Source organism: Ptychodera flava (assembly GCF_041260155.1).
Source record: "Ptychodera flava strain L36383 chromosome 23 unlocalized genomic scaffold, AS_Pfla_20210202 Scaffold_24__1_contigs__length_23054250_pilon, whole genome shotgun sequence".
In the NCBI taxonomy this organism is placed as follows: domain Eukaryota; kingdom Metazoa; phylum Hemichordata; class Enteropneusta; family Ptychoderidae; genus Ptychodera; species Ptychodera flava.
This window is the reverse complement of record NW_027248278.1, coordinates 6068537-6079380: the sequence shown is the minus strand read 5'-3', so window position 1 is coordinate 6079380 and position 10844 is coordinate 6068537. Positions and strand designations below refer to the sequence as shown.

The 10844-nt window shown below is 39.2% G+C and overlaps 1 protein-coding gene across 1 annotated transcript; it reads left to right on the top strand.

Moving 5' to 3' along the window:
• The first annotated feature begins 732 nt into the window (after positions 1–732).
• Positions 733–10397, top strand: LOC139124418 (uncharacterized). Its single transcript, XM_070690552.1, has 8 exons — positions 733–1000; positions 3539–5194; positions 5828–6292; positions 6873–6955; positions 7348–7393; positions 7660–7746; positions 8054–8677; positions 9149–10397. The coding sequence occupies exons 2-8, from the start codon at positions 3877–3879 to the stop codon at positions 9976–9978; spliced, it is 3453 nt and encodes a 1150-aa protein (XP_070546653.1). The 5' UTR covers positions 733–1000; positions 3539–3876; the 3' UTR covers positions 9979–10397.
• The last annotated feature ends 447 nt before the right edge of the window (positions 10398–10844 follow it).

Below are 10844 nucleotides of genomic sequence, written 5' to 3'. Positions count from 1 at the left end.
GTTTAACAAAAATGCATGCAAATCTGCAACACTGTTATTTTGCGGTACCCTTCAAAATATGACTGTTACAGCTGTAGATTCCCAATATATTTTCTGTTAAAAGTCTATTTCATATTTCTGACATGTCCCTGTATCAATAAAACAGATTTTCAGACAAAGCAATGCATATTTTATTATGCATAGCTAAAAAATTGGTAGAATTTGAGTTTTACTGTAATTTGCAATGTTAAATTTTGGGGTAAGGGGTAAGTTTTGGTTATATTTGACAAAAACTGTAGAAGATATTGCATAGTGCAATATGTCATCTTAAAGAGGAATAAATTCCCTTTCTAATGATACCAAACAAGTGAGGTTATGTTAAAAAATGAGCTCAGCACATGACTTACAAGAAGACAGATTTGACGAAAATGCATTTGGCTTGGAAAATCGTGATTTTGCGGTACCCTTCAAAACATGACCATAACAGCTATTGCGTCCCTATATTTTCCTGTTAAAATTCCATTTCGTATTCTAGGGATTCCAAGGGTTCTGAAAAATACAGGTTTGTTATCCTGTGGGGGGGGGGGGTGCACGTAGACGGACTATATTTAACCAACTTCCTCCCGCGCCTAAAATCGATAAATGTTTGCATATTTGGCCTGGGACGCTTAAATAAGGGTACCTTTGTTTAATGTGGGCGTGTTTATGTACAGTTACTCACTGTCCGAAGGGCATGACTTTATGACGCAGGCGATGTGAAAACGAAAATTCCCAACAGCAAGTCCACTCAACACAGGCAGAACATTCTCTGATCAAATTCCGTTTGACCTTGCTGACTGAACCGAGTATCGAGTACAATACATCAATTTGGGGTGTCCAGATTACTCTTTGAAGCAGTTCAGACGTTGAAGACGGCAAAAAATTCCTACGTCGTGGTAATCGTCAGGGCAGCACCCAAGATATCCGTATCATGGTCTGGATTTGTGGCAATGCGTTATCATGGTTATAGTGCTTGGAGAAAGTGAGTCTTGTTTTTTAAAGTACAAGGTGTGTAAATGTGACAAAATTTAACCAGTTACTGCTCTAATGAACAGAAAATCCGTTCATGCGCGGTCATCTACATTTTTATGTAACCTGTTGTCATGGATACGAATCCTATGACCTGATTTGACCCTTTTCTCCCCTGTGCCAGATGGTTCATCGCTTGGCAAGAATCCATCATGCGACACAGTCGCTTGTGAATCGATACTCGAGCTCTGTGTGGTATGCATTATAAAATGCATACCATTCAGCGGCCGTCGTGTATCAATTCACAAGCCACTGTGGCAGGCAACGCGTCATTCGTTGGTGTGAACGGCCTTGACCTGTGCTCACAGAGCCAGCACGCAAGTAACGCATACGAAGTGCGAGACGTACTTTGTTGGTCATTATGGGGAGCAGCTTTCCTTACATGTTGTGGTAAGCTATCCATTTGCCTGAACAGTTGCCTGCCCCTGTTCTTATAGCACGATAGAGTACAGTATAGCATTCAATGCCAATCAGTAGACATGTATTGTCACAGAATTCGCCACTGTGTTGTATTGTGTAATGCCATCGTGTGATGCAACACAGTTAACATTTTACCCGCAGGATGGCAGGGTTTTCACCTAGCACATCTCCAGTGCTCATGAAAGGCCCTGACTATGTGTGGCCGGGATGTGTGGCTCATTTTCAATTGCGCTATCGTTATTTCTAGCAAAGACTTTCCAATCCAAATGTTGCTTCTATCGAGGGCGATTACGTAAAATTTAGGGTCAAAACGTTTGGCACAAAAGCAAGGCACGTTCGACATGTCGTAGATTTTCCATCACGATAGAGTCACAAGGCATTCATCCACGGACTTGAGTGACCGTGACGTCACGTCTCGCGTCTGTCTGGCATTCGAGTACCATCAACACATTGAATGGGTATCCGGCTTTAGCAAGAAACGCGGCGAATGAGACAATACAGAATGAGATGAATCCGCGAACTATGGCGGGTAGTTAAATAAAATTTACTGCTTGCTCTTCAAACGACCTCAGAACATGTATAGAGTGGAGATGAATGAAGTGACCCGTGTACGTATACATCCCGAATGTACATATCACAGCAACACAGTTACGCAGAAATTTATAATCTGCTTTAATTTTCTTTCGGTTTTGGTTTTGACAACCCAGTAATGCATCACTCGGATAGGGACCTTGATAAGGTAGTATGTACCTTGAAAAGAAAGGCTTAAACTTTTGAACAAATTTTCCTCAATGAAACTTTCAATCAAACTAAAATGTCTTTGAAGAAAGTTAATCAATGGTTTTAGTCGTTCGGTTTTGAGGCGCATACCCAGTTGGAAAATGAATGTATCGCTTATTATAATAATTTTCACGTTCGCTATACAAAACAAAGACATTTTCTTATTCATTTATCTCAAGTTCATCGAAATAAAGACTCAATGGATATTACAATATTAAACCTGTTGGAAATATTACTAATGCTGTACCTTACATGACTTAAAAATTGTGCCTCAAAAGTGAAAGGCCTTCGCTCCTATTTTGCTTTAAGGGCGCACATGAACAAAACTCTGTCAGTTTCCATGATGGAAACAAACGCTTACTTAGGGGGCCTTTTGTAGCTTCGTTAAACAGCTTGACCCCATAGGGTGATGTTGATTTGTACAACTGATCAGGATGGGCACAGTCTCTGCGAGTCTTGCTGCTGGAGGAAGCATTTTGTCGTCTACACTGGAACACCGTGAGTCAGAAATGTCAGTGAAAGTGAATTGATGGCATTCTGTCTATAGCAAGCTTTCAAATTGAACCTTCACACATAAAGGGCTAGATAGGAGAAATATCGAGGATATAACCTTATCTTCTACGGAAATTTTTTCCCAAGAGTATTTCTAAGTAACACTGTGACACAAGTTGCTGTTCAGAATGTGACTGTGTTCATTTTTTCATGTACACTGTATACTGTATTCGCTGAAAAAAAATACATACAGTGGATACATTCATAAAGGAACACCCTCGTCGGAACTGCGCCTGTGCGAGTTTCTTGTTTACAAACAATGTATTTCGTGTACGATATCTAGATGAACTTCATCATCATAGCTGCAACATTTAAATTATACGATGTAGATTATGACAGACATGTTTTAACTTTCATCAATCACCATCGTAGCTTGGATACAGTGTTTACATTGGTCGTATGGGTCATATGCGACTTTGAGCGCAGTTCCGACGACTGTTACCCCAATTATAGTTTAAAATTGGTAGCAAAGTTTTTTTTTAATTTTCAGAGTGACGCTGAATGCTTTGAAAGTGGTGAAACATTGTGTTTCCAAAGTATTACCAAGCAGAAATAATGCCACTGTGCACCGAGCAGTTCTGACCGTGAAGTCCTCACAAGTTGAATTGGTGCCGTACTTTGTGAGCTCAAATCCGATCGAGAATTTATACAGACACATCAGTGTGAACGCCTGTCCCACGAAACAACTCGTAAAATGTTTATAAAGTAAGCATAAAACATATCTTCCTCCTTATTCTAGCCTTGCGTCATTGAAACTACATTCTGGAGACCAACCCACATCGGTGAGGATGGAATGTGTCATGTGAAATCACCCGGTAGAGGGCATATATGTACTAGGTTGACGTTTCACATCACAACTATACTTTGGGGCAACAAAGTCATAGGTTGACTGACAAACAGAGCATGTGTCGATGGCAACTTTGGCTAAAGTAACATAATTTGTTAAAACACAGTTGACAGAAGAAAGATACGATAGAACCGACCGCATTCTCATGTGCTGAAAACTCCCGTACTTTTTAGCGTCAGAAGATGCTGACCAAAACCCAAGGTCAAATTTAAAAACTACATGTTGAAACTATGAGCTTGAGCAAGTCACCAAAGCCATTTGGTCCAGAGCCCCCACCACCACCAGGGGTGCTATTTGTATTTGACACATGGCATGAAGACGAATGTGGACTGCCGGGATGCCACAGAACCCTAATAAGGGACTTCTGCATCAGGAAGGAGAAGTCAGGTGAAATTCTGAAAGTTTATTCCACAATTTTAGATGTTGAAGTGAGTGAGTGTCAGATTGCAGATGCTGCAGCAATGGGGATAACTCTGATCACCGCTGAGAGGAATGAGAGAGTGGACCCGAAAGACGACCCCGTGAAACCTATCTGGCTGTTGTATCATAAGGGATATTATCCACACCTTGCAAAACTGAAGAATGTCCTGTATGTCGTTGGCTATGCCCCTAAGACGGGTGATGCTGCTGCAGACATTCGGGAAAAAATCTTTCCCCATGCCAAGTTGTATCTCATCAATCATAAGCTTCCTGATGACCCATACTTACTGGCAATCTCAGACGAGGAACGTAGAGCATTAGAAGACAAGATGCTCAGGCTGGCGACTGAAGCAGATGTGGTTATTTCCATAGGACCAAGCATGTATGGCTTCTTTGAAAATGCATACAGGGCTGTTTTGGAGAAAGATATCTCACACGTTCAGCTGTTACCAAAGCCTCCACAGAAGTTTGTCAATAAACGGGACATTAAGATTCAAGACCGCATATCTCAACATGTCATATTTACATACGGAGAAATTAGCACCCTGGAAGCGATCAGAAATTTCGGAACGGTTGCTGCATCAGTTGGTTCAGTTGGAAATACATTTGTAAGTCTGAAAGCTAAACCACCCAAGTGGAAGTTACAAGGGGTCTCGCCCGACATCACTGAGAAAGTGATAGCCGAGTTGGTTGGCAGAATGCAATGTGGGCATATCAAGCCAACTGTCTACCATGGTTGTTCGGCCAAGGCATTGTTAAGATCTCTATATCAGTGTCATCTCTGTCTACTTACAGCCTGCCACCACGACTACGGCTTTGAGGGGCTAGAGGCCATTGCAACAGGCATCCCTGTTATAGCTGCTGGTGATTCTCAGCTGGGCGAGTTCATCGACAAATGTTTTGGTGATTATGTGGATAACTGCCTCGTGGGCGACTCCGAGGAGGAGTTGGCAAACAAAATCGTCAGTATTCTGCATGACACGGAGCCTGCATTCAGACGAGCGAAGGAGTTGAAGGAGAATCTGATGGAAAATGCAGATATTGCCAAAAGCTACGGTACATTTGCAGCCTTGTTTACACATCAACAACAACAACAACAACAACAAGTACGGAACGGTTACCCAACAAGTGAGTAAGGAATAAAAGAACATTTCATAAAATTAATCCAGTGACAAAAGCATAAAGAGTAATTAATTTGATAATAGCTATAGTTAATCATATCAGTAATATTGGTTGAACGAGAGTTGTTACATATTAATTGCAATCTTCAGCCAACAACATACTTAGATATTGTGAGCAACAAAGTCTGCCCTGCTTGTAGATTGGACATATCATCCCCAAACTTAATTGAACCTCTCTGTTTTTTTCTATGTGTCTATCATATGCTATGTCAAAATGATACTATTATTGTTCCCATGTCTCGGTTTAATTCTCAACTGACATCAGGATTTCATGTTTCTAAAAAGTTTTTTTAAATGAGTACAGTCATACCCTATAAACTCTAAATCCCTCATATGGAGTGCTGGACATGACAGGTTTTGTATGAACATTGCAGAAAGAAAGTAGTGGCACATGCTCACTTTTATAAAGAAAGCAGCGGAAATTACTGTAATTATATATAATGTTATACAGACCAGCCCTTCCTTGTTGAGTATCTTTTACAGAATTATTTGCACGAGAGGTAGACTTTAGATTTTAAGATGAATAAGATTAAACTGACATAATCCTGGTTGGTTCTGGTTTTTTTTCCTAAATTGCTAGATTCTAATCCAGTTCTTCAAGTTCAAGTTGAACTAGATGACACTAAGCTTGAGCAGTGCCTCATGGAAATTGGACAACAGGAAGACCCGACAAACATCACACCAGAGCAAGTGCGTGCCACTTGGGGGAGATGTCAAGAAGCATTTGCCAGAAATACAGAGCATGTAATAAGTGATGAACAAAGCCATCAAACGGTGCAATCAGTAGTCCAACGAAGGTGTGGAAATGTGGAAGTTGACAAAATACAGAAGGGCAGCCTTGACATCAGAATAGTGTTACCGTTACTCGTAAATCTTTACATGTTACAGGGTTGTTGTCGCTCTGGCAGTCTTGGGAGAGCGTTCAACTCTCTCCTGATTACAGATGATATGAAGGAGGAAGCTTCCAAGGTTGGTCTGTCCCTGCAGTTGAAAAGTACATACAGCAAGGTCGAGTTTGATGAAGTGGAAAAGTTCTTTGTCAATCGTGAGTTTTGTATAAAGAACAGTTGCATTGGCATCGCTATTTTTACTGGTTGCAAGAACAGATCTTGTTATTCTTTACAATAATGTAATATGTATTACAAAATGTTTTACTGCCGACTGCAGTTTCCATGTTAACTTTTTGGGCATTGCCTTAAGATTTCTCCTATCACTGAGATACAATAACTCGACATTTTTCAGAAGAAAAACATTTACCCCGGTAACACGTTAAAAAGAAGTGTTTTATATTGCTGTGTGATAAAATGTTGGTGTAGGTACATGTGAAAAGATTCCCTACTTCTTTATTTGATTATCAAGTTTATTAATATGAACTTCAATGAAACAGTCTATGGTACTATTACTTGCCTATAGAAGGAGTCGACAATATTAATTCGAAATGAATGCTTTAATGAAGTAGGTATAATAGCTCATGTGTTTGAAAGTAATGGTGGAGGTTGGACAGATGGCAGGCCCACGTCTTAACCATAGGAGTATACCTTTCCTTTAATGATGCCCTCTTGCGGTCACAAGAAGATATGAGTTTTGGCATTAATTGTGACATGACTCTCTGAACATGTTTTCAGGGGACGGGGGAGGCCTGAGTCCAGTTGATCTGCCTGATTATACGGCAGAAGATGGCTTGGGAGAAGAGTTGGCGATTAATGATGTAAGTCGGTAAAATATTGTGGCCTTACCCTACAGCTTCATTAGTTGCAACTCTTGATATATATCCCTTACCCGTTTTTCTGTTTGTAAAACAATTACTTGTTTCATTCCCAAAGTCCTATAAAAGTACTGGCTCTTCAACTTTTCACCACAGACTTCACATGCGTAATATCCACTATTAATTTGCAACAATAAATTGAGAAGAAGAATGTGTAAATCTTCTTGTTTTCCGGACCAAAATTGATGAAAATATTATAAAATGTCGTAGTTTTATCCCCTTAGTATTGCACTAGACGAAGTGTTAGTAAAATGTTAAATATGGTCAATAGAAACATTTTTCAAAATTCTTTTCCTAAATCCAGGGCATAACATTTGAGGTTTTTTGCCCTGCAGGTCGAAGAAGAAGAAGGTGATGCTGCAATGGAGTGCGGAATAACAGGTCAGCAGAATTACTCGTTTTACCCTATAACCACCATGGTTTGACTTAAAGCCATTGTTATCAATGGTGATTGTGTACCTGTTTACACGGAATTGGGAATGAAAATGATGCTTGCTCGTCAAAAGGTATTTCATACTATGTGTAAACAATATTGAGACGCATAAACTGCACAATGTTATTTCCAGTCATTACATGTAAACTTTAAACTGTTCATATTCGTTCAGCTTCTTTAATGATCCCATGTTATTATCTTACCTGTATTTTAGAAGCAGGCACCGTTGAAGGAAAAAGACCTTGTGATATTAACGGCACAGAGAGTTCAAAGAAACCTCGGATGGAAGAAGGGACAACAGGTATCACCAGTTTGTAGGGACATACTATACATACCACAAAACTTTGGAAATGAATGTAAATAACTTCATATACCTTTTAGGTGTTACAAGATATGTAAGAAGAAAAATACCAAACTTTTTTATTTCTGAATCAAGATCTCATTTTATTCATAGCGTGTGAATATTTCAAATAGTGTAGCATGTTCATTCTCTTGTTGCATTCAATATCATTGATGAAGTCTCACATTCATACACCATAAGCGATAATAAATGTACGACTTAGTCAGTAACATTTGTTTTACAATGTGTCATTTGCTTGATCCGTTAGGCGAAGAGAGGACACATTTGCAAAAAGCGACCCAAACTTCGGACGTGCGAGGATTGGAAGATGAGGCGTCTGTCAAAGAGCGTACACGGCTACAAGAACAAAACGCTCAGCTCAAGTCCGACAATGAAGTTCTAAAGTCAGCCGTTGCTAATCTGAGAGCCAAGTTAACAGAAAGAGAGTCTGAAGTTGCCATGCTAACAGAAAAACTAGTCTCATCTGAAACCCTTCAAAGAACTATCACATCATTGAAAGAACAGATCCAACTGAAAGATGGCCGAATAGAATTGGGCAGACAAGCTATAGAAAGAGCCAGGGAGCTGGAAGCAGAATATTCTGTCTCGAAGTCTAAATTAAAAGATCACCTGAGCGAGATTGCGGAACTGAAATTGACCATTGAGAGCAAAGAGAGACAAGGAAAGGTAGTCTTTGAAGAAATGATGAGACTGAAAGAAAGAAAGGTCAAGACAGAACAGCTGGAGGAGGAAAACACAATACTAAAAACAGGAATGGACAGCTTGAAGGCAGATATCCAAGAACTGGAGAAGCAGAACAAAGATATGCAGAAGGTGATTGACAATCTCCAAGAAGAACTAGCACGGAGGGCAAGCGAAACAGTTGACAAAGGTCAGTGACCTGGTGAATTGTTAGTCAATAGATTGCTTCTCTTAATCAAGATGTGCTGAAAGATTTGACATAACCATTAAAGAGAGAAATTGAAAAGATCGGCAAAGGAATATTTCAAACCAGATGTTCAGCATATGTAGTATGCAGAGTTGTCTGTACATTGACATATACAACTGGTTTCTCTGGCGATAATCCCATATCTTGTTATGATAAAAATCACCAGTAAAATTCATCAATTTTTGAACTGATATTCATGGTATAAAAGCAAATTTGAAATTGTCATTAAATCTACAAATGATAAATTATATGACGTGAAACTGTCGTGCCTCTTCCGATCTACCAATATGTTATCATGAGCATTAATATGTGAAGAACAAAAGTATTATGCAACTAAGATACTGATGTTTAATCATTTCTTTCTCTGTATCCGAGAAATTGAAGCTTACAAAGTCCATCTCATCTGATTTCCAGATGGTTCAATCAAGTGGCCTGTGCGTACTCTTGGCAAGGAGGAGTCTGGCTCAGAGCCTGGGCTATTCAATTGGCCAGAGGGAGTTTTATGGAATGGTGATGAACTTGTGGTTTGTGATACAGACAACAATAGAGTTCAGATTCTAACTAAAGAGTACAAATGCAGGCTTTGTCTCACTTGCGATGATAAGTTTCCTAAACCTTTCCTGCCATGGGACATAGCTGTGACAAATGATAACGTCTACTATGTGAGTGACATTGCAAACTATCAAATCGTGGTATTGAGTGAAGTAAACGAGATTGTCCGCACTTTCGGCCGAAAAGAAAATATCATACCATACGGAGTTACCATGGCCAATGGTGGTTTAGTGGTTACTGACATCAAAGGTCACAGGTTGCTGAAGTACACATTAGATGGGCAGTGTATTGGAGAGGCCGGCGGCCAAGGAATTGAAGAAGGAAAATTAAACAAGCCATACTCCGTTGTTGTGAATAGCAAGAATCAAATCATAACATCCGATTTCTACAACCACAGGGTCCAGGTCTTTGACTCTGATCTCAAATACCTGTACCACTTCGGCACCAAAGGATCGGGAGAAGGTCAACTTCAGTGGCCTGTTGGCTTGGATGTGGATGCATCAGATAACATTTACGTCAGCGACCGTGAGAATCACAGGGTGGTGAAGTTCAAGCCCGATGGACAGTTTGACAGCATTTTGTTCAAAGGGGATATCAAGGACCCCAGATACATCGCTGTTAAAAGGCAGGGACAGAACATTATTGTCCTCTCACAATGGAACAAACACCAGTTGAAGATTTTCTCAAAGTAGAAATGTGAACAAAAAAGACACTGCTGCGTAATACTGCTTATATTTATTGTACAGTATTAAAAGTCAAGCATATTGGTTACAAAATTGCAATAAGCTGGAATAGTGATAAACAAATGATACATCATTGCTTCCCTTTGGCTGGATATGTGAATAATTTTTCAGAAGAGGGTACCTTCCAAAGAAAACCCTGTGAAAAACAGCTACTCAAACTGCAAACATTTTTGTACAGTGGTGAGGTGATATGACCAAAGCATTATTCATAATTAACAGTATCATTTTTCATAAGACAGCACCTTTCAAAGAAATTCCCTATGATCAAACAGCTGCTTAAACTGCAAACATTTTGTAGAGCAGTGAGGTTAAATGACGGTAGCATTATTCATGGTTAATAGTATTGCAGGTAATAGTTAATTATTAGAAAAAAACAACGACAGAGAAAACATCAACAGCGATTTTGTCCCTATTACGCGTAGAACCACAGAAGTCATAAACAGCAGGTGGAAGTTCTTTAATTTCAAATTGATTACATGCGAAAACATAGTCAAGAAGATGTCTTCAGCACAGTTTTCAAGTGGGAAATAATGGTTTTTGCTTTTAAGAAAAGGAATCATTTTCATATTATAGTAAACGACTGAAATTCCTTTGTTGAAAATGTCCATGTCTGCAGGAGAGAATCATAACTGAAACTTTTTTACAAGGTATGTTTCATCAGATGAGAAGCATTGGGATAAACAAATATGAAGCATTTGTTCGACAACCAGAAGTAAAAAAATCCCTAGAAACTCTTTCACAAATATATATATATATATATATATATATATATATATATATATATATATATATATATATATATATATATATATATA